This window comes from Eleginops maclovinus, chromosome 10 (genome assembly GCF_036324505.1).
Source record: "Eleginops maclovinus isolate JMC-PN-2008 ecotype Puerto Natales chromosome 10, JC_Emac_rtc_rv5, whole genome shotgun sequence".
In the NCBI taxonomy this organism is placed as follows: Eukaryota; Metazoa; Chordata; class Actinopteri; order Perciformes; family Eleginopidae; genus Eleginops; species Eleginops maclovinus.
Window position 1 is genome coordinate 17,987,144 of NC_086358.1, and position 25,521 is coordinate 18,012,664.

The following is a 25,521-nucleotide window of genomic DNA, read 5'->3' on the forward strand; positions in this document are numbered from 1 at the left end:
CTCAAAAATTGTCCAAATCGGTCAAGCCATGTTTGAACTATAGTCCACATAGGCTATAATGCTATTTAATGCTAATAAACGCAACTTACGTCAATTCTGCAAATTGCCCAATATATGCAAGTTAGCATCCGGCAGTTTCTATGTGCTGCGTTACTACGTGAGTACTATACATTACTATGATAAAACTTTGGGGTACACAACATTTCGGGGTTAACTATAGGGCTCTTTGGGCTAACAGAATATACTGGGAAAACGACTTTAAAAAATGTAGGTAGGGAAATGGATGGAATTTAAAAAGCCACCCCTAAGAGATGTGTGGTCCAAAGAGTGAGAAGGAGGGCGACAACAATTTTCCTATTTCAATTCCCATTTTGTTTACATTGACATTTGTTGTCTATTTCAACAGTTGTTTTTTACAGACATGTCAATGCAAATACATTCAAGTCAAACAAAAGAATAACACAATGTTCTTTACATTACATCAATAAATGACAATGAGACACTCTCAAAGTATGGAAGCAACTTTAGAGTGATTTGCATTTCATGGTCACATTTGTCACCTGGAATCATTTCCTTTTTTTTTTATTCTCCATGAAGAGGGTGAAGATGGTCATTTAGTCATTTCATTTGTTGCTGTTTTTTGTGTGTCTGTTTTGCGGGAAAGCAAATGGGGCGTGTCTCTCTCTTTTCTAGTAGGGAGTGAAGCGACTGCACCCTCCTCTGTAAAGGCTAGCCTGCAACATCAAAGATGAAAAAGCTCCAATCAGTATTCAATGTAGAACCTTTGTAATATTCTTATTAAAAATTAACTTCTCTCTTTCCTCCAAAGAAACGTTCCTCCCTTTTTCCAATAATAATATTTTTTGTGTAATTGACACATTGGCAAGGAAACATTACAAGCTACATTTTGAAAGTAGTCATTTCTGACAGTGATACTGCAGGGCATGTCTGCAAACGTCTCAGCTTTTGGCCATTTTAATAATGCTTGAATGAAACATTAACTACCCAAAAAACTGCTACTTGCCATAAAGCCCGCCAAACACTTGCCATATGACAAGTAATCCAGTGAAACCACAACTAAATATGTATAATAACAGATCTCAATAGTTTATATTAAAACCATCCTGGCTTTACGGTACATTAAATTGAGAAAATTGCGTCTGCAACACTCTCCATGGAGGCCCGTTCAGACAAAACCTAGTACCAGACGTCAACGTTTGACCATTTTTAAAACTCAATTCCAACATATATTATTGCCCAATGTGCAAAACGTTATAAACTGACCAATATTGCACAATATTTGGGTATGGCGACATGGTATGATGGAAAAAGTACAACACAAATGCAGTATTGTACTCATATAACAATGTCATTACATTGTTGGATTGTCCAATTGACAGTTAGAGAAAAAGAAAACCAAAGGCCGAATATCAATGCAACAGAACCAGGCATTATCCAAATACAACTTGCCTGTAGAGTTTGGTTAGAGTACTGTTTTACGAGACCATGCTGGTTAACATTAAAAAGAATGTATTTTATTATAACCCAATATGAAAACAAACTATTCTGGTACCTGTAGCATCACATCTAATGAAACCCAAGAATTGATAACTCTGTCCTGTCCACAAAGCCTGCAACCAGATTCCTTACATAGTATGTCCACAGGAGTCAGGCAATGTAGTCCAGAAAGTTGTATCCTGGATACATTTGAAACTCTACACAGAGTTTGGTCAACCAAAAAATAACTTTAAACAAAAACCACACAAGGAAAGATGGAGTAGATTCAACCAACCGATAATTCTACCTCATCACCCACCAATCATAACTAGACCTGACCATTTCTTTTCCTACTGTTTAAGGCTACAGCTCACAATAACATTTAAGATGAATTATTAGTTATCAAGGTTTTTTTTTATTATTGAGATTTAGGACATATTTAGTGAGGAGATTGGCTATAGGATGTTGGAAAAAAAGGGAGGAGTAATTTGAAGAGAAAAAAGAGAAGAACGTGTAGAGTAATAAGGAGGAAAACAGAGGCCACTGTTTTAATTAAGTAAATGAAGAGGAAAAAAAGTTGTAATTAATGAAGGCTTTTAGCTAGCAGCTGCTCTAGGGGAGGAGGGCAGGGGGGTGTTTCGGTTACACATGGGGGAGATGGTAGGGCTTCCCATTTCCATCATCACAAGCACGTCAGCACTTAGCATCAACCCTTATCTCATCCGTCCAAGATTCTGCACCAAGCAGCAGCTTCAGATGCGATTGGTTTGCTACCAAGAACTCTCCTTCTCCCTCTTTCCCCTACTTTCCTTCATTTGTGATCTATCTCTCTCCTACTTTAATCTCCCGTGGCACGTCGAAGCATTTACTGGATGGTCGTTAATCTTTGGAGGAAATCCCAACCCACACCCACGAAATAAAACAAATTGTACTTTCAGTTTTCATCTTTGATGTTAGCTGCAAAGCTAGCTAAAAACAAACATTAACCATTCAACTATCTCCCTGTGCAAAATTTGAAGAGACTGTTTTTTTTCTGTTTTGGGAGAAACTCAGTCTCAATTGGATTTCAAGAAAGTAGCTTACAGCGAATACAATTGGATGGGGAGTTTGACAATAAGGCAATGTCCCTTTTTCATTTACTGAAGTGGCAAAGTTTCACATTAAACATTATTAAAATGTGTCTCTCAGAGGAGACACAACACATAGGAACAACAAGGCAAATAAAAGCCATACAATATAATAGCGTCAGCAAATGATTTGATTTTAAGTTACTCATTTACATTTAGCAGTTGATTTCGTTCAGAAAGTCACATTTAAAAGTTCAGTAAACCATTTTTCATGTAAATTGTGTCTCCTGTAAAGTTAAACATCCGTTTGCCCAGGTACTGGATGCTGAACAAGCTCCACTTCATCACACCACATTAAATAAGGCACATTTATCGGATAGTCAGCAGCTAAGAAACAGGAAACACACTCACCATAGTACCCACACTGTACGTAGCTGCAGGACCAATCGTATGGTGATATGGGTCTGCTGTTGCATAGACTCTGCCATAACTACAAAGAAGAAAACATGCAGAAAAAGGGTTTACCATGACAATTAGTTATAAACTTTAATATTTTCAAAGATGTTTGACAAACATCCCCATTTACAGATATATTGCTAACATCATTGTCTGTACAGGATTGCACAATGTTTGGCGAAAATACCGTACTCAGATAAGGACAATAAGTTAGAAACTGTGCAACAACACTAAAGCCCCCAATGTCTTGTCTCTTAGTCTATTTGCTACAATATTAAGGCATGGGTGGATCAACTTGAAAGAGGGCCCTTCTGGGTTGTGGGCTCATTCTGCACCCCTGACTCTCATTTAATCTTTAAATTGTTTGGGTTTCTTGTAACTTTAAAGTATCCTTAAGGTGAAAACTGCAGCAAACAGCAGACTTCTCATAAAAGTCTTACATATTTGTATAAACAATAGAGCAGCACGGAATATGAACGTTGCAAAAAATAAATAAGGTTACAGTTCAATGCATCCAACACCAATTATATGTGGTGATACAGTTCTGAGCATAGTTCCAGGTGGAGGATTTCAATTCAAAATAAAATGTGTTTTAATTGTATTTTAGTACTTTAAAGATGCCCTACTCTTTATGCGTTTGGGCTTTCCCCTTTCCTGTAGTGTGTTATATATGTTTGTGTGCATGTAAATGGTCTGCAAAGGCTAAAATCCCTGTGGTCCCTCAGGAGGGAGTGTCTCTAACACTACCTCCCCCCTGCCTGAAACGCCTCCATTGGTCTCCTTTGTTTACTTGAGTCACTTGGGCTTCTATTGGCTAGCACTCCAACACATTGTACATGATATGCTAAGGGGCTGGTCATTTACGATCGGTTGACCAATCACAACAGAGCTGGCCAGCTAACCAATCAGGGCAGACTGAGCTCTGGTTTCAGACAGAGGGTGAAAATAGGTGCTGCAGCACAGGCAGTATGAGAAACATAAAGAGCTTTTTGAACATTAAAGCATGGAGACATGTCCCAGGAGAGACACTAAATGAGCAGAATAGGGCCCCTTTAACTCTAAAGTTCTGAATGTTATTCCTAACTTCATTTCACTCTGTGAAGGACTCCCAACAGACACAGACGGATAGGCAGTTATGGAGTTGTGTATATAGAGCAGCAGATTTATGATCAGAGACATTTTGACTTATGCCCCAAACATAAAACTCTATAGATTATTCGAACAAGTACAAATCAAAGGAGAATTTAATCAGTTGGGAAATACTCTGTTAATTGTTTCCCCTTTCCCCAACTCCAACCACCAGACATAAACCTTGTGCATGTTGGCTTTGATGGAATAGGCTTGATAATGGATAGGGAGTGCCAACCGGCCACAATGAGTATGCATGAGACACATAAGGTATTAGGTCGTCGATTTTAACTGGGGTCCGGAGGAGAGATCTATAATCATTTCCTCCTCTCACTCACGCTAAGAACAGGCCTATTGGATGAAAATGCAATCGATGTCTTCCTATAAATGTACGTTGTAAAGGTGAGAGTGTGTGATTGCAATGATTTGTTTTACCCGTTTCAATTTATGAGAAAAAGGGGACAAGTGTTTTATCTTCCAGATGATGGGAAGGGATTGCGATAAAAGTAACATCAGCCCGAATAAGGAAAAGAAAAAGATAAGAAAAAGAATTGGGCAGATTGATGGCTGAGTGGGGGAGCAATAAGATTATGAACAAGGAGAAAAATGAGAAAAATCCTCCTTTGGGATGGGGAAACATATATGGGTTTGTGAAGACAAAAATATTTTTGAAGGGAAAGGTAGGGGACAAAAAAAGAAGAACATGATTATGGTGGGAGCCAGTTCTTCTCTCTGTTGGTGCCCCATACCTTTCCCCTTCTATGCCATCTTCTTCTTCACCTCTTCCGCCCCCCTATGTGCCCCAAACTGCTATCTCCTCCTGTATCTCTGTTTGTCTCTTGGGGCTTATTTCCAGTCTTTTCACCAGCACTGGCTTGGAACTAATCCTCCACGTCCCTCTCTTTTTCTCATTCCAACTCTCCATCCCTCTTTCTCTGATGCCACCAGACTGCTTTATTTATATTCCTCTATTCCTGTCTGGTTTGTTTATTCTCCTCTAAAAGTAAAAGGGAAGCCAACGTCGGTCTGGAGGGCAAAGATAAGAGGATGCGGGGGTACACCACCATGTGTTACAGAGGGAGAACCAAGGAAAGGATGGAAGTTGGGCATAAATGGAAGGAGGAAGGAAAGACGTTTTCTTTTCATTAACGATCACTTGCTATCATTCCTGGAGTAGTCTAGGTTCAATCTGTTCAATCGGTGAAACTCACTGTTTCTGTTGAAATAGTATGTCATATTTCCCTAAATAAACACAAACTCATGTCCATAAAGCTGCTTATAAGTCATAGAACCATGACATTTTTCTCGGTATCAAGGGTGTTCCAAGGACTGTGAAGCAAGAACTGCTATTAGGTTTGACTTTTCACCATATGGATAACATCCTAGAAATTGCAACCCTAAAAAAATGGTGTCCTCCTGGGTGCTAAAGGGTTGACTCAAAGTTATTGCTTTTTGTTCACACCAGCAAGAAACCATCATGCTAAAGTTGGCTAGCATGGTGGCCGGAACGTTGGCTATCCACAATGAAATCAGGGATGAACCAAAAAGACAAAGCTGGGTCCAGATTTATGAAGAAAAGGAGATACTGTATATGCTGCGTCTTCTCCCTCTTATCATGGGCAACGTGAGATTGCTGGCTTATAATGGAGAAGCTAACGGGGTTAGCTAGGAATCAGATAGAATGTAGTTTATAGTGCTTTAAAGAAAAATGGCTGAATCCAGGATATATATGACAACAACATTTCCTTTGCATCCGGACTGTCCTCATGACTTCTCCATTAGCCTGAGTCTTCATCATGTCTTCACCAAGTCTTCACCATGAGCCTGAGTCTTCAGAGGGTCTCTGTGCTGTGGAGGATGTCCTGCCTTCTTCCTGTGCCTCAGCCACTGTCCCTGTGGCTACACAGACTTCTTTGCGTTTGTATAAATATGTTTTTCATTTTCTAATACGGTGCATTTGTCACAAAACTAAATTTCCCCCTGGGATTAAACTAGTATTTTGATTGAAACGATGGAGTTGAATTTGATGGTCAGTCCTGATTGCCTTTTTAGCTTGGTCTTATCATTCAATGTAGCCAGTGCTGTACTGTGTGTGTGTCTGGAGGGACAGTATATCCGCATAGTCTTTCACAACCTTAGCCCATGTACTCCCTATAATACCTCTCTTATCCCCCAATAAATATAACTCCTCCACCTCCACCAGCCTCTGCCCCATCTGCTGTGAACTCCACCTCACTGCCTAGGCTTCTCTTTGAATCAGGAGGGCTTAAAAAGAAAGAACGACAGAGACACAGTATGAAGAGAGCGGGGAGAGTTATACTAAACATCAGCCACAACAGGAGTATGAATAACGGTAAGAGTGGAGGGAATGTGTGAGAGGAGGAAAAGAAAGGGAATTAAATATGTCTCGTGGAGAGAGACGTGCCCTCTCACCTTCCCCGCTCATGTCCGCTGCGTTCATAATCCTCCTGAGCACATCGCTTGCTCCTTGCCTCTGACAAATCTTACATTATCGGAGGCCTACAGGCTACGGCGGTGGCTGTTTGTTATCAGGTCAGACATGCTCAATCTCCTTAAGATTAGCTCCACAGGCATACACACACATGTAGACGGCAGCAGTAGCGGGCGAGCACAAGTCTCACAAACACACTGGATCAGGGGTCTCAAAGTCATTTCGTTCAGGGCCGGACCATTAAATCATAGCATATAAGCTATAATACGTCAATTCCATACTGGTCCCTTTGCTTTAGACTAAAAAAGTACATTCTGAAAATGTTCACATTTAATGAACTATGTTTTTAGAAAATATTATGAACAACCTGACATTTCTCGAGAAAAACAAGTACAATTTCAACAATTGTATGCCTCAGTTCATCCTTTACACATGTGCATTACAACGTACAGATCACAGTGTATCTACAAAAACATTGAGTGATCGTTATCTGGAACTGAACAATATAATACTTGACTTTAAAATCCAAACAACTTGTCAAAATCTAGAAATTACTTTACATTCATTTCCACCTGAACTGACACACCACAATAAAGTGAGAACTATTAAGGATGAAGTTACCCCCTTGCCTTGTTTATGTAGACAATGTATATATACAACATACATACAATTTGTGGAAATTGCAGTTAATGTCGTCTCTGTATTTTCTACACTTTGCAAAGTCATCCCGCGGGTCAGATTGGACCCTCTGTAAGCAATCAGAGGTGAGCGAGTTACATTTAGCTCTAAGGGGAATGATAATCGAGAGATGGAGTGGATCAAATTTTAAAATCTTTCTTTTTACAAGTACTGTTCTACAGCCCTGTGGCAGGTGGGCCTCCGTTGGGGTGGTACTGTTTACAGGCAGCTGTGGCTCAGGAGGTAAATGAGCATCTACCAATTAGAGGGTCAGTGGTTCAATCCACTGAAGTCAACATATCCAAGTGTTCTTGGTCAAGATACTCAACCCCAAATTCCTCTGGTGGGCATGTCTACGGTGCTGTGGTGTATGGAAAGGCATCAGCTAATTGCCATGTATTGTACAGAATGAAAACAGGCGTTCATTGGACCTAACTGTCATGGGTACTCCTTTACGGCCGACTGGGGAGCACCCTAAAGAACCACAATGGTTGTTTTTCAGTGTGAATAAGCTGCAGCAGCTCTCACGTGGCTCAGTGGATGTGGGATCATACAAAAGTGAACTCCTGGACTCCATTGCCAGCCAATTCTCTGTGTTTTCCTTCCCTTTTCTTTGTGCTGTTTACACGGCTAACAGTGTTTTTGAATTGATGGGTACCGCTGCTGCACTGGCCAGTTTGGCAATTCACTTATGTCACTCATGGTTTGTCATGTCTCATGTTGGGAGAGTACCTACTCCAAAATAGGAGACAATTCTTCCAAAACGATGAAAAATAAATACAAATATGTTCACCAATGGGGTTTTCACTGACATATTTTATATTGTAGAACAGAGCTCGAACATCTCTGTGTTTCACCACACACCTTATTTTAAGCATCTATCCAAAAACACTTCAGAAAAAAACAATGACTTTGAGATCAAGAAACTGAAAGTGTTCAATTCTAACTTTGTGGGTTTTAGGAATTATTCTGGCAACAGAGTATAAGATGTGTTATTCCTGCTCCTATTAGATCTAATTACATTACATTACAAAGCCGAAAATCAAATGAAGCTGCTACTGCTATTAATCTTAGAACATATTTGTTTCTCTGTTTATCGGGTATCCGTTCTTTTAGGGGATCAGAAGTCTTTTAATTAAAGTGATCATCCACCAATCAACACATTTCAGTACATTTCTGAGGCAGGTGAGGTAAGGGATACACACCAAAGTTTAAGTAATGTTGAAATGCAACTAGACACAATTATGAAAATAGAGTACTTGTAAGTGATACTCAGAAGTAAGCAGTCAGCAAACATACCTGTCACTGTATGCGGCTGCAGCAGTACCAGCTGGCTGGGCATATCTGTAAGCTGCATATCCTCCCTGAGGACAGACAATGGAATTCAATACCACCTTAAATCAGGAGCATATAAAGTAAAGGCACACATGCAACAAGGTAAAGTCTAGTTTTGTTATAGTGAATAACTTCCTGAAGAATGAATAAAATGCTTATATAAAGGTGTTTACTTACGTATATTTCTGCACCATAAAAGCCATCCTGGTAGACCACACTGTGGACAGAAGATGTCAAATGTAAGGTATGGAAGTAAGGGTTCTCCAAGCTATTTTTTTTCTGAGCACCAGCGTATTTTTTGATTGATTTGATTGAGAACAGAACACATTGTCACATGCAACCGCCTACAGAAAAGTGTTGCACCCATAACCTTTGTTTCTGAGCACTCCACCTTTTTTTGTGTGGTTGCTTTGACCGCTTCTAGTTTAAAGTATTTGTAGAAACTTGATGAGAAGTTTGTTTTTGACCATGTCTTTTAAATGGAAAGTACCGAAACAAAGACCAAAACGTTCATTTGCTGGAGCAGATCAGCCGGGGGCACACTAATGCTGCTGGCGTTGCTTTTTATCTCTGTACGCGGATCGTCTTCCCCGCTCTGAGGATGTCAGACTTTGTGCTGCAGCTCATTTATACAAATTGTTAGAGCAACAACCTTTCCGTCGGTGCTCATGGTGAAAAAACAACATCAAACCAGTACAATATCACAAACAGATAGTTAAACCCAAGGGGCCAAAGCTTATCCATCAAACAACAACGGTAATTCATTATCGATATATCGGTCATCAACAAAAAAACAAAAACGCTGGGAGGAAATTCTCCTAAGTGCCCTGCCAGAAAAAAACCATACTGTATCTGGACACAAATATCACACACAGAGAGAAAGAGAAAGGACACTCATGGGGCAGGACATTAAGAACATGAGAAAATGTGGGACTGTAATAACGTGTCTTAATGTACTGTGCAGACAAACTGTTGTGTTGCTTTTCTCTCGTGAGTCAATAATTACTCAGCATTGAGGACCAACGTTATGCACAACAGTATGTTTGTAGTATAACCGCTTCAACACATCTGTTACTGCTTTATGTTTCTAGCAACCTGCAGGGACCTTTGCAAAGCTATCTTGAGCTAGCTTAATATACTGCCGCGGAAAAAAATAAGAGACCCCTTCAGCATTTTTTTATTTATTAATTGTATTCTATAAACTACTGAAAATGTTTCTCTGTTGAAATTCAACAGACACTGGATTGGCTGCCATACATGTAGAGATAAAGATTTAAGAAACATTTGGAGTGGTCTCTTCATTTTTTCCGGAGCTGTATGTTAGCCAGCTTGCCCACACAGATGTCCAAGTGGGCGTCTATGGGCAGGCTCAGTATATTAGATTTACATCATGAAGAACCTCAAAGCTACTGCAATGATCATTACAGAAACTCATACTCAATAATAATCAGATAGTTAGCTGCAAAATAATCTACATATCGCTCGGTTTGAAGCTAGTTCACATTGAGACCAAGCAGAACATCGTGTGTTCATACATTTTTTTCAGGAATGAATTAACCCTAACCCTAAAAAAACCTTTGATTTGGTTTCAAATACAAACAGACTAATAACATTTTTAAAAGTTTGTATTACCACCCTACAATTAATGACTAACTCAGTAGTTCCATGTGGTCAAACAGCACCTTCCATTCGTTATTCTCCCCTCAGCCTCCTGCATTTACTCTCCATCTGCATTTCTCTTCATCTCATTGTATTCCTTCTAATGCAGCACACTCCTTTATTCTCTTACTCTCCCCCTCTCTTCATGTCTGACCCTCTCATTTCACTAGGTCTCTCGCTCCCTCCGCAGCGGGCCCATTGGAGTGTGCCGAGCAGGTCACAGCAGTCCATTCACAGCCGAATAAAGAATGACACATTAGAAAAAAGAGAGACAAATTTGGCCATTCTAGAATCAAACAGCAATTTTCCGCTCTATTAGAAGGCAGCCTTTTTGTTTTCCCTCTCCCCATTCTTCTGTTACCGTGTCTGTGTGTGCACATTTGTGTGTGTGTGTTAGCTTCTGAGTAACTCTGTGAATTCCATTTTTGCAGTAGCATGTTTTCAGTCTTGGAGACGTTTCATACAGGGTTCATTTAATTATGTGTGTTGGTGTGTGTGTGTCTGTGTCTGTGTGTGTGTGAGCCGTCACTCACGCTCCATAGGCAGGGATGGGTGGAGGAGGAGGTGCAGCACGGAATGTGTTGTAGACGGCGCGACCCCTCCCTCTCAAATGGGCCCCTCTGTAGGCCACTGCTGCTCCTGTGCTGGGGTATGGGAACCCGGTCACTGAGGGAAACACATCCAGACACAATATGTTACTTTGGTTCTTTGTTAAACTAAGTTAGATTCATTTTAATACATAAATAAACATTTAGAGAATATGGCCTTCGACTTAAGTAAATCTAGAAATTTCAAGTTTTCAAATGAATGTCCTTAATTCCAAGTAAAAGTAGAAAAGTCTTAGCATCAAAACATACTATGATGTAATACACAGGCACAGTACTTGTTGATTGGATATATTGATTATTATTTGGGTCTGCACATGGGATTTGTCGACAATAAATAAATGATGAATATCAACATGTTTATCCTTTAATCAGAAATAAGTATATTTGAAATAATGGTGCGACTACGGTGGTTATGGAAGGTTCCACATCACTATTTCCAATCAAATGTAGAAAAGAAAAGAAGACAAGATCCGTCCCTCAAATGTTTATAAAGATATTAACTCTCTGTAGTGATTATTATGGATCATATTTCCTTCCTCTGACTGTAGGATGTGTTTGGAATCCAAGGGAATGCTGGACTTGTGAGGTTTTCACTGAAATTGTCCCGATCACAGGTTAAATATAATGCCTGGGGTCAATGTGTTTTTTGGACATACTAACACTAAAATTAAATATCTTGTACTGAAATAGCTGATCACTCACTGTAAACTCTTACTCTGTGTAGAAACCTTTTCGTATGACTTGTTATATCAAACATAAATAACTTATTCCCAATCTTGTGCCTTGCAGGTACATTTTGAAGGAGTCAAAGCCTTTTAAAAATGCAATGGTCTTAGTTGAATAAATAATGTAGCTCACGCACCACTTTACATCAAATATACTAACCTGGAAGATCATTTTGACACAACGTAAAATAAAAAATGGAATGATTGATTGTATTTCTACATATTGAAGAAAAGTTCTTTAATGATCTTGGATCCAGAACAAGTATGGTTTTCATTAAAACACTCAATCACGTGTATAGCAAATTCTAATTTTTGCTCATCCAACAAGAACAACTTACGATGATTTAGGAACATATAAAAAAGGATAGAGGAATCGGATGGAGGACGGGGGGGAATAAGGAGGTGAGCTGGCAGTAAAGAGGAACAGAGAGCAGGTGGAGGTCGGCTCAGAGTTTGGCAACAGGGACACAAAGCAGATGGCCTGTATTGTTTGGAGAGGCAGATTCAGCCTGAGGCCATCCTTCATCACGCACACACACACGTAACACACACACACATACATAACACACCAGGATCACCCCCGCAGACACGGGGTGGCATGATGATGTGATGAGAGCTGGTTCAGCTGAAGGTCCCTGCTCAACCTTCAGTCAACAGGGGAGCAAGGCTATCATTTTCTGGATTATCATACATGTCTTTTGTAGTGTGAAAAGCAATCCACCCCCCCCCCCCAAAAAATGCAAATATAACTACACATGCATACTTTTAGTACGCAGTACAGTGCCAAACCGTCTTTTATTATAAGACTTATAATTATTTATAATTCAAGATAAATGATAAAATAAAGAAACAGAAATAGAAAGAATGTATTCTTTTTAAAAGTAGTCAGCAATCAAACTTAATTAAATCAAATTCACGTAATTATTGTATTATGGAGAGGGTTTGGTCGTTGAGGAGCTTGAGAGTTAAAAATACAAATACTTTTTTTATTAAAAAATATACACAGAATGTAACACCCCTTGATTCCTGATTGACTGACTGATTCCTTGCTATTTCTAAATGAAATAATAATAATAATGTATTTTAATGGTCTGTAGACTGCTTAAACACTCAAATGCTAGATTTGATGTGAAACACTCTGACAAATCTTCACGTTACTGTATGTATCGGACATTTTCTCATGCTAAAAAACATAATCTAACACAGACAGAGGTCGCATGGAGAAAGAAAAGAGATATTCTTCCAAATGTATTGGCCTGATATTAATATCTTGTTGTAATCATTCCAAATGTTACTGTTTATGGTGAAGGTGTAAAATTCATAACTATATTAGGAGTGTTCAAAGTTATCTTCCATACTGTTAAAAAGTGAATTATAGAATGAGCCCAAATTGGTTTTGTAAAACAAATGAAGTTATTTTACTACATTAACATGATCTGACCTTTAACCTCAGTTCAGCTGGGGGGTGCTTTGTTTTGTTTGTTTAAAAAAGACAAAAAGAGTGGGAAATCTTATGTAACACTGATACGTCATTGTCACTACTCTTGATTTTTCAATAAAAAGATTTGAGTGTATTCCATTTCAACCTGTGGTCTGTAAACTCAAACAGATGCCTTAAAGGAGTCCTGTTAAACTCCAAATTTACTGCACCATCTCCCGAGCACCTCCAGACCTCTGAGAGGCCTCCGTTATGGATGACTGCCCTCACTGTCTGCGGCAGGAGAGAGAAACACAACATGCTCCACTGTAAGTGCTCAGGGACAGAAACGCTCCGTCTGCCTCTCCTCCTCATCCATCTCCCCCCTGTCTCTCTGCGTTGGTGATGGAGATCCCCTGCCCTCTGCTGTGTCTGCTTCTTCCTGCTCTAACCAGTCAGACAGCATTAATATGCCACGCAGTCCATTGGTGATATATTCTGAGCCAAAGATCAATTTCCCCCAGTTGCCCCCACCGCCCCTCTCTTTATATCAGACATTCATTCCTCTGTGTGTGTGTCTGTGTGTGTGTGTGTGTGTGTGTGTGTGTGTGTGTGTGTGTGTGTGTGTGTGTGTGTGTGTGTGTGTGTGTATGCATATTAGTGAGCATGAGGACATGTGTATGTGTGTGTTGTGACGTATATGAATGCAATCGGATGATGAGCTATGGCTTGTGCATGCTACAGCGCTGCTGTAATAACCAATGAATCATAGCCGGGCCCCTGTCTGACAGCCAGCAGGCCCTTAAAACCAACAAACACAACAACATCCACTCATACACATGCAGGGAAAACTAAACTCCAAGGCTGCATATGTGTATGACAATTAGTTGACATGTTAGCTGGAGTCACAAACACAAGAACAAAAGCCCAGTCATAAAATAGGCTATTTGGAAAAGTTAGTATTTGAGTAATATGTGATGAATTTTTAATCTGGCCTTCACACGTCACATCCAGGACAACAATATAACACAATGTTTGTTTAGTAGAGTGTAGTTCCCTCGACAGAAAGCAATGGGATATTTCCATCGGGTTTCAGAACGTTGCAGAAAATAAGATCTTTGACACGTTTAGGATGCAAACATGATTTGTTCAGCAGGATAATTTTCAAATATTAACAACACTGCAATGGCAAGAAGTAAGCTTACCATTGGCCACAAGGGCGGTGGTAGCGAAGTCAGTAGGGACTTGGCTAACCGGAAGGTCACCGGTTCAAGTCCCCGGAAAGACCAAGTGCTACCGAGGTGTCCCTTAGCAAGGCACCATTTCCTACACTGCTCGCCGCGCACCGTACTTATGGCAGCCCACTGCTCTTAACACTAGGATGGGTCAAATGCAGGGTGTAAATTTCCCCTCGTGCGACGATTGAAGACTTTCTTTGTTCAAACAAACTACATCATGGCTGTCTGTGCTAAAGGTGGCTACTGTTCAGCATGGTGACGTTTTGAAGCCTCACTTAATCACTTATTAGCAACTGTATTTACGGAGGTATTTTACGATTTAGAACGCCACGTGAAAACATCTTCAGCTTATGTTAATCACAGACCTTATTTCAGCCTTCTTACCAAAAACCTGTTCAAGATGAGGAAAGTGGAAGTGCTAAAATGCTAACTCACTTCTCAGCTTTAGGACTCATTCCTGCACTACGCTAAAAGACTGAAAACACTTGAAACGTTGACTTTAATGAAATGTTTTAACTGTATGAAGTTAGCTGTAAGCAATAATATTAAGTTGATCCTAATATTTTGTATTTAAACTTAACATTATTGCTTTCAACAAACCTAATACAGTTATCTGGAATTTGTTGACATAATACATTTAATTAAAGTCAACATCTCAGTTCCAGTGTATGAGCAAAAACACTGAAATCTGCAATCAACTGGAATTGCACAATGAGTGGCAATAATAAAAGAAAAGAACTTGGATGTAGAGCCTGTTGAAATGCAGTCCTTTCTTTAGATTAAAGAAGCAACTTTACAGAAATAGTTTCCCGTAAAGAGCACACAGATGGAGTGACTGTAAACGCAGATCTATTCTAAACAGCCTTATGGTGTGACACAGTCACCATCCAAGTATTAATATATGCATACTGTATATGGCCATGTGCATTTGCTTTTAAAGAACATTACAGGATCCTGTATCATGCTTTTGTGAATCACTTCCAGGGGTTTATCTTATGTTGCATCCACATCACAAATACAGTCAAACAACTGTATGTACACATCATAGCAAATCCAAGCTTGCTTTAAAAGCACCAGTTTGAAAAGGCAGGGTCAATAGCTGTCAGTGATCTTGGCCGGCCTTGGACCAATGATGGTGCGCCAATATGACGGAGCCCAGAGTCGATGTGATGTCGCCCTTCCAACTTGCAAATTTTACCGCATATGTTAAAAAGGGCCGAGTCGCTTGCCTTGTTACTTTCCTGCCTGCATTTAGCATTTTAATCTTATTTGTTGCGTTCTTGAGAGTGCCGCTGCCAAACGCACTCACCGATATGCACACACACTCACACACACTTATCCTGCTTTGCATATACTCAGTCTAGGACACAGTCAATCAATCACTATTACATTTCCCTCATTGTCCTTCATGCCCATGCAGTCTATTTTACTCAGTCACCAAAAACACACACATGAACGTATGTATGCGCACGCACACACACACACACACACACACACACACACACACACACACACACACACACACACACACACACACACACACACACACACACACACACACACACACACACACACACCTCAAATAGGCCAAGGCTATTATGCAAACTCCGATCAAAAAACATTACAGGAAGTCTGACCTCCACTCTCATTTGTGATCACCCCTCGGACCCAGAGTATCGTAGTGTGTGTGTGTGTGTGTGTGTGTGTGTGTGTGTGTGTGTGTGTGTGTGTGTGTGTACATGTACATGTACACACTTTTAGGAAGTAAGGCTTCCCTTTTTAGTAACACTTTTCATTTTAACTCGAAAAGTCACATGCTGTTTTTTGTGGATTTTATAAATGTCTTACAGTTCAGGTGGCATAAACATGTCCTTTCTCTGGGATTTCTTGGTATGAAAGGAAGTGTTACATTTCATTATTACAGCAACATTGACAAGTCTTGCAACTGTTACTGTAAAATGTTGCTGCAAATCTTGTCTTAGGCTTTGCTGTCACCCTGACCACCCCATACAAACTTGCAGGTTAGATACATTTATATGATGAGTGAATGTTAAATGTAGAAGATACATGTAGTCAACTGTATCTTACATGTACATCATTTTCCTATTCCTATATTTTACCTACATTTTATGACTTTTTTATTGTGGCACTATTTGTAATCCTTTAAGTATATTGTGTGTTGCACTGTTGGTAGGGCCTATGATTTAAAAACAATGTATCGCCAGCATATGACAATAAAACCTTTGAATTTGATTTTTGAATTTGAATTACTTTTCTAGGAGTAGTTAACCTGAGACTGATTAGAGTAAAAAGATAATGAGAGCGGCAGGTGTGTGATAGCAATGCTAACGTACTGTACTGCTGACCCCATTTGGACATGTATTAGAAATGTAACTGATATAGGACACATACTTTTTAAATAGTATTTTCACTAAATGGGAGGTCATTATGCATTAACCTTTGTAATGTAACCGCCCCCCAGTTCTAAAGGGCTCTGTTTTACTTAATGAAAGCATATCCTTTATACTAGTTTAAACTTAATATTGTTATTATTGGCAGCTAATCTTCTGCACTTCTTAATACTGTTAGTTAATACTGTAAAATAACCTGTGCAATATACACTTTTTACTGTTATATCTGGCTGCTACTTAATTACTTGTATATTTCCACTTACTTTTATGATGCTGCTACTTTTTTTTTACTTAATTGATTTTTAATTGATGTGCTTGTTTCTTTATTTAATATACTCTCATTTACCTGCCCTGACCGCTTTGCTGTAACAATGTCATTTTCCCCGCTATGGGACGCATAAAGTATTCCTGATTTCAAAATACTAATTTGAGTTGGCCTCAGGATTTACCACTTATTATTTTGGACAGCTTCATATTTAACATGAAAATTCATAGTCTCCACATGCTGAGGTATGGATGCTACTGTATTTGAGGGTGTGGTTATTTGGGTGGATACCGGACAAACTGTCCATCCACGCTTAAATTATTGCATGTGCTCCTACATACGGGTATTCATGAGTGTGTGAGCATGGGTGTGTATGCATGTGGAGGTCATCCGTCATTCTTGTGAATGGGATTTGCGCACAATAAACCTGTAGCCGCGCCCGGCAATGGAGATAGAGTGCACTGTCAGCGGGCCACGATTTATGGGGGCCGATTCAGCTGATGGGTGCTGGGAAAGCCGTCTGATGAAGGGTGATTAATCGCTCTTACGTCCCCCCTTTACATCCTGCTTTACTCCCTCCCCAAACTAGATTAAATGCACTCATAATTATTCCAGAAGAAATCCCACGCACTTCCACTTACAGGTGGGGATTTTTCATTTTTCATATGGTAAAGGTGAGGGAGACAGTGATGAGAGGCATGCAGGGTGGTGGGGGGAGATATACTGTACTGCGTGTGTATGGCTGAATGAGTGTAATAAGGGGAAGAGATGTATAAAAAGAATAATACAGGCATGGATGATTTTCCCTATTTTCTGTCGTGTAGTTTTCCTACTTTTCCATCCTTCATCCCTCCCTTCTTCTTCCTGGAGAAAGGGAGGCATATGGTTGGCAACCTTGTATCGATGCTTTTAAAAATGAATAGCTAGTCCCCTTGTTTAATATTGCCATGGAAAACGACACATGCACAGTAACTGTTTATACCTAAGCTCGAAACTGTTTGGGCCTTTTACCCCAAAAACTATATATATATATATTTATTTGTTATTGTCTGTGCTATTGTTCCTACACTGTAAAAAGCGTTAAAATACATTTTGCTTTTAACTCAAACACATTTAAAAAATACTTTTCATTGTCTTTTTTTAGTTTTGTGAGTTTTCCTATGTTTTGTCTTATATTTTTGGGGATTGTAACATCTTGTAATTATTGAGATTTAAAAAACTCCCCAAAAAACTGGATTTTTAGCTGTTTCGGTTTCAGTATTTTACCAGTGCAAAACATCAGTGCTGATCTAAAGTATAAGAGAAATGCAAATATAAGGAAATGTGTATGAAGAATATTTAGAAATGATTTACAATACATTATTCTTTTTTATAATTCTGTTCTTTTTAGACACCTTAGCCCTCTACAGGATAACATTTTGAAGATTTAATTGTAAAACGTTTCAAAACTAGTATGAGTAAGTAATTAGAATTTATGTTGAAAGGAAGGAAGGAAGGAAGGAAGGAAGGAAGGAAGGAAGGAAGGAAGGAAGGAAGGAAGGAAGGAAGGAAGGAAGAAGGAAGGAAGAAGGAAGGAAGGAAGGAAGGAAGAAGGAAGGAAGAAGAAGGAAGGAAGGAAGGAAGGAAGGAAGGAAGGAAGGAAGGAAGGAAGGAAAAAACGAGTTGCTGAGTATGAAACTTGTATGCACCTTATAGACATGTTATCTTAATGTGTGTCTATACATGTGGCTTGTATGCCAACTTAAACCTACACACATACACACACCCCTCACCCCCCACACACACACACAGGATAAATGGCCAGGCAGCGGAGCGTGGAGGACTGTGATAGAGGGTTTGGAGGTCGTCTGAGGTGGCGGTTTGGTTGGGTGGATGGCGGGATATATGGTGGGATGGAGGGACGGAGGCAGAGAAGCAGGGAAAGAGGGAAGGAGAAATAAAAGAGATGGATGGCCTCTCTTTGTCGCGCTGGTTATTTAGAGGAGTGCTATAAACCTGTCTGGGAACGAACAGTTTTCAGACTAATGAGCAAAAAGTCGAGCAGTTACGGCGAGCGGACAGTCTCAGCACTTCTACCAAATGAAACCAAGCTGCCACTTCAAACTGTGCACACACACACACGCACACACACACACACACACACACACACACACACACACACACACACACACACACACACACACACACACACACACACACACACACACACACATAGCAATGAATAGGGAAGGAAAGAAGTATGAAAAATGAAGGGGCGGGTATAAAAACAGAGCAGGAGTACCACACTGTTTTGTTTTGCTATGCATTCCTCTTTTCAGAACTGTGTGATTCTTTACCTGCATAAAACTCAGGGCCGTATACCGCTCCGACCACTGGATTCAGCTTCCAGCCTGCACAGGAGATACACAACGTTAACGACACTGTATATGCCTGTGGTTCCTACACAAAGCTTCTATACACAGTTATTATGGTATTGTATTTTTCTCTTTAGGCTGTAAGAGTTATAGCCTTTACTTGAACATTTGTCCATCCAGCAGGGCATTATAATGTGTCTTTCTTTTTCTTTCGCTTCACTTGTTCTTAACAATTCACAAAACATGTACCCTCCGAGGAGTTTGAATAGTCCTTGATGGATAGATGGTAAATGTTGCATCAAAATACTGCATTTCAAGATTGGATTTTTCACAACCAACGCCTGATGGAAGTTTTAAGACAGCTCTCTGTTAACATTTAGGAGTAGTATCAACTGTTGGGTACACCAGTGTACAATTTGAAAAGGTTTTGATCAAATTAAAGGCACATAGAGAGACAAAAGACACACGTGGGTGTCACTGATGATGGGCTAGTCTGTCATGCATTTAATAATGCAGCACTTTTAATAAAAACATTGACTGTATTTAAGAGGGATTTATATACTTTCAATGGGTTTTATTATTCCTAAGCTCTAACTGTTATACTTCTACATCTCAATATGTTTATTTAATGGAGCATTTAATCATATACTGCTAGTTATATCTTATAATAAATCAAAATAATGATTGTCTTCCTTTAGTGATTAAAGTTGGGATGCGGCAACCGACTAAATTTGAAACTGCCATTTCAGCAATGGCAAACAATAATAAAAGGTCGCAGAGCGAATCTTAAAATATGGTGTCATCTTGTTAAACAATCTGGAAGCAACTGGGAACTTTTATTCTTTGTCTTATTTGTCCTGCTATGATTACCATTGTTTTACCTTAAATCTCATGAGAATGTAAAGGTATGATAATGTTATTTGTTGTGCGCTGTGGCTTTTTTATTTTAACTTGAATTTTTGGGCTTTGGCAACAGTTTACACACCACTGCTGAAGCTATTAAAGCAGATTGACTAGAACTGAGAAAGACAGAGGGAGAAAAAAAGGAAGAGATGAACTGGCTGGAAATATGTGTGTGTGTTTGATTTTATTGTGTGTATTCTTACTTTAGGCCTAATGACAGTGACGAATGGAGAACCCTTTAGGGCCCATTCTCTCTTTCTCTGCACCCTCAAACAAGATAGAAGTGTCCGTCCATCTTTGTGTGTGTATGTATCTGTGTGTGGAGGTGCTGACATGTCTGGCCATTGTATTCATTCCCTTGTTGGTCCACCCGCTCTCCCTTTTTGCCTCTTTTGCTCTTCCAACACATATTACGTTTATTCCCTCTCCTTACTCCGCTCTTTCATTCCGTCCACATGAATGACGTTCCGTGAGAGAGATGGAGGAGAGAAACTCTAAAGAGCCTTTCTCTTTCCCGACTCCTGGCTCTGTTTATTGGCTCTATTCCCTGTATTTCCTATTCCTTATTATCCCTGGAAAAGATTTCACTTTGCTATTTGCGTGATACTTCAAACCAAATCGACTGCCTCTCTGACAAATATTGATGCCATGAATCAAACGTGTGATAACTCTGTGTGTATGAAGGCAGAATGAGCAATCTATCTTCCATTTGCAGCTTTTTGTTTCCTGACTCAATGGGGAGAATTTGATCATAATGATTTACTTCTTTCATACAACCATAAAATCTGTTGCTCTGTAATGTAGCCAGGTCCGACACTGGCAGTGGAATACAAGGATGGGAAAAAAACAGAGTGAATAAAATAAGGGCAAACTAAGAGTAGGAGAGGTAGACATGAACTGTTGAGAAATAAAAGGAAAGAGGCATTTAAAAGTCTTACCGTTTGTATAAGGGTTTGCCACTTTTTTGTTGGTCATTACTCTGGCTGTGGCATTGTTGACCTGTCAGTACACATACAGCAGTTAGTGTGAGAGCACACACAGACATTCACAAACTTAAAAACACACGTCCCTATGCCGTGATTGTGTTAACAGAACGGTGTCCCCAAATAGTGATAAACACCAACACACACACACAAAACATAAACTGTGCATACATTGTTGATATTCCACATAACAACTTTTCATGCCATGCTTCTTTTCTATCATTTCAGCGAGTGATGCTCCATGCAGTGTATCAAAGGTGTGATGTTGTGAATACCAACAACTACATCATAGAAAATAAGACAAACATCGACAACTATGAGTGCACAAGGACATTGCAGTTTGTAAAACCCTGAAAAGTTCTGCAAGATATTAAATTGCCCTAAAAGTAACTGCGAGGTAAATGTGCAAGGCCACAAAACAGTATGACTGCAACATTTTACATTGTGATGTTTTATGTACAGCCACGGTTCTGTAATTTGACATGTCATGTACCTCGGTGCTGGCTAATTAACAAAGCTAACAAGCCATATTAAACATTACACATACAGCTAGCGCATCATTTGTTTTGCTAATAATTTCCCAATAGGGGTTTACACATGACTCTACTTGCAGGCTGAACTGCAATCAGCTTGGTTTTTTATAGATTACATTGTACATTTTGCAGCAGAACATAGGTGTGTGTCCAGTTTAAATGTTTCTTTAACATAGGGGAAAACATGATGATCACATTGTTTTGGCTGAGTTACTAAATGTCAGGATTTTAATTGTTTCAAAAGTACTGCTCTTACAGTATAATATCTGTCTGTACTGCACAGGATATTTTAGCAGTTAAAAACTGTTTACATGTATTTCTTAAGAGGCTGGGTCGCTGCATGTGGGCAAATTAATGTGAATAACTTTTAAGGTAAAAATAATAAAGTGATACAATAAAACATATTTGTATCTACACAAAGCTATACATGATCAATTACAATGGAATAAAGGAAACAGACCCAACGAGAGGATGGTAACATCACAATGGAAGTCTAAATGGACTTCTTAGTGACCTTAGTAAAGTGTAAGACGCACTGGCAGATCACTGATTGCCATTTTGAAAGAGTTTATTTTCTTACTCAAATCAAACCCTCTGATCTCATGCACATGCCACAGACACAAACACGCATGACACAATCCATCATGAGCAAAGTAGAATTCATTATTTGTGTAAAAAAGAAAATAACACTGCAACATACACTGAATAGGTCTGTCTTTCTCTTTGTCACACACACTTACGGATCAGGGTTCAGCATGCAGCGTTCAAGGTGCAGCAGGCAGGAGAGAGGAAAGAAAGGAACGGAGGAAGAGAGGGAAAGGAGGGGGAATTGCAGGAAACGTCAGGCAGGCAGAGAAAGGAAAGTAAGAGTCTGGGGAGGAGTTAAAAAAGAAAAGGGGGGGAAGAGGTAAGAAGTGACAGGAAAAGGAAGGCACCTCTATTTTGCGTCCCTCTACGATTGTACCATTTAGTTTCTCCCGTGCACGGTCAGCATCTGCACTTGTTTCAAATGTTACAAACCCAAAGCCCTGCAGTGGCCAGGAGGTGGGGTTGAAAATCAAGCGACACAAGGAAGTGGAGTCCAGAAAGGAAATGATATAACAAATGGGGAAAAGAAGAGAGAAGAAAGGAGACACAAAGCACAGATGAGAGAGTTGCAAGGTCAGGAAGGAGCTAAAGATCCAGAAGCAGAGGCCAGAGAGACGCCAGGCTGGTTAGACATGAGAAATAAAGCTGGAGTTAGAGTCAGGAAGCTTGGATTACAGGACGTCAAACAGGAGGAGTCCTCGACATACATAAACATTATTTTCTCTTGTCAGGAAAAAAAGGGTTAGGGTAAAGCTGAATTCACATGATACTTCCTTTGCTCTTTGCTCACCACAAGGCTGGGTGCAGAGCCATGAGGACAAACAGCTAGTTGTGTAATTTTTTCTATGGTTTCCTCCCCTGCTAGCTTGTGACGCTACTCACACCTGCCGCTTGATTGTTTACATGTTAAAATGTCAGGGCAATCAAGTTTAAAGTTGAAATAAGTTGGACTTCTCCATACAAACATAATGGCAACGTCAGTGCAGAGCTGTTTCACCGCTCGGCCTGTGAAGGCAGCTGCAGGGTTAGAAAAATCGGAACCTCAACTTTGCTATTCTTTATAGCTATTAAAGTCTTACGTTTAGAAGAATTTGCTTGATGTAATCAGAGCTTCATGCAGCAGAACTTTACTTCCTCAGAAGAAGCACGAGCAGACCTTAGCCAATGCACATTTGTTTGAAAATGGGGGGATGACTGTTCCTCATCCCATTTTGTCCAAATATTCCTTTCTGGTGTCTATGTGCCGCGCGATCACACTATCTTGACTCCTGACTTCAGTAATTTCCCAACTGTGGGACATTTCACTGTATGCATATCTAGGAGGGGCCCCTTGCTTATTTCTGATACCCTTATTTATGCGATTCTCTAGGCCATAAAAATCTTGGCTTGCACACAGTATTTCCTTTTAACATTAGATGCAACACTGAACGCATTTTGATTACATTCTACTACATTGTATTACATCTTATTACATAATAATGTCCCAGGATACCGTTCCTTCTAGCATTCCAGACTCTGCTGCACATGCATTTACAGAAAAAACTGAACCTAATTGAATCAGCAGATGGAAGTCTCCACAGACAATGGAGTGTGAGATGTGTATGTGCGCAAATGTGTATGTTTGCTGCAGGGTGCACTTGATGCGCTGGTGTGCACAGGCCCTGTGGAAAAGCAGATAAGTGCCATACAATCACAATCTCCACGGCATCATTCAGCCATGAATCTTTGGCTCTGAGCCCCAGGATGAAGCTCGCTCACAAGCCCCTGTCTGTGTCTCAGACTGGGCCTGAAGATGCAGCTCACTCAAAAAGCCCATACGAGTTAAAACATGCCTCCGAACTCTAAACCGCAAAGCCTTATCTATCTTTGTCAATGAGCCTAAAGCAGGCAGAGAGTGAGAGCTGAAGAACCGTCTCTGCTATCATGAATTACTGCCTCTGTGAAGGGGTTTATGTTAAATGTTTCATTCTCCCTGAATAGTGGTATTGAACTTTAACTGGATTTTTTACTTGTTAAGAGAAATACGCACCAGATAAATCACACTTAGTGATAAGGACAAAGATTTCTGTTGCTCATTATTCTTACAGCAAATATAAATGCAAGGAGTCCGTCAGACTAAACAGCATTAAGAACTATTTTGAATCGCCTTTAAAAAAACATATGGATCTTTCATGATTTGTAACCGCTATGTTTAAAATACAGAAAAACAGTTGGGATGTATTTATGGAACTCCAGCTATTTGCTCTATCAGTTACTTTGACAATGTACTCACCAGGTTTAATGCAAACAAAATGCAAAAACATGTGAGGAAGGGTTCAACAATCAAAAGGAGGTTCGTTCTTTGATGCTAAACATTATTCGTATGGCTTGCACTGAACATTATGGTTTTCAGTTTTTTGTCAACTCTCCAACCACATTGGCATTTTTTCAGAAACACTATTAATTCAGCCATCACTCCCATTATGTCCACCAGTTAACTTCTCAAACCGCTCTTGAGGCCAACATGGAAGCGTATCTCTTCTAACAGGAAGTTGATGGTCCCAAAAGACACAGATGCCTTTTAGGATATATCATTTTACGCCGGCTTGTGTTCTCCTGTTGCCTTGGTCCAAAAGACCTGGCTGGGTGTCAATGCTTACGTGGCTGTGCTATAAAAGTTCCACTTACTGTCTCTTTTATCGGAATACAATCTGGCAAAGACTGACACTATAATAACTTTAGAAAACGTAAGATAGTATATCAGATTTGTTTTTCAGCACTTGTTGATAGCATTTTCTACCTGCAGAATGCTTTATTTTTTCATGCAGTCCTGGTCAACCATTGGAGACTACATTAGGAAGCAACCAAGGAACTTAAAAAGTTGAAAGCCTCCTTAGATAACTACATGCCAAGCTTCAAGTGGGGTCCTAGCACTACTCCTTTGTCATTGATGAGTTATTGTGTGGAGGCAGCGAATGAACTCGCTATTCTCACCTGATAATATATACAGAAATCACCCAGCAACGTGATCTCTTCTGCATACACAGGATTCACTGCTTTCCTCTGGGCAGTGGGCATACATAACACTTAGGTCTGATCTTGAGAGGAGGATAATGCTATATATATATATATATATATATATATTTAAACTTGCAGAGCAAAAGTAAATGAGTCCTTCTGACATTATGTTACCACGTGTAGATTTCTTTCCTAGTGTTCCATAGAATATGATGCAACTGATGCAC

At 39.7% G+C, this 25,521-nt stretch overlaps 1 protein-coding gene across 1 annotated transcript in view; it reads right to left on the reverse strand.

Moving 5' to 3' along the window:
• Positions 1 to 558: 558 nt before the first annotated feature.
• Positions 559 to 25,521, reverse strand: part of rbfox3a (RNA binding fox-1 homolog 3a) — a 483,470-nt gene continuing 458,507 nt past the window's right edge. The window contains 8 exon segments of the mRNA XM_063894163.1: positions 559 to 734; positions 2,976 to 3,054; positions 8,578 to 8,642; positions 8,791 to 8,830; positions 10,806 to 10,938; positions 19,273 to 19,326; positions 21,132 to 21,192; positions 22,645 to 22,737. Of these exon segments, the coding sequence (XP_063750233.1) occupies positions 690 to 734; positions 2,976 to 3,054; positions 8,578 to 8,642; positions 8,791 to 8,830; positions 10,806 to 10,938; positions 19,273 to 19,326; positions 21,132 to 21,192; positions 22,645 to 22,737 (570 nt within the window). The 3' untranslated portion in view covers positions 559 to 689.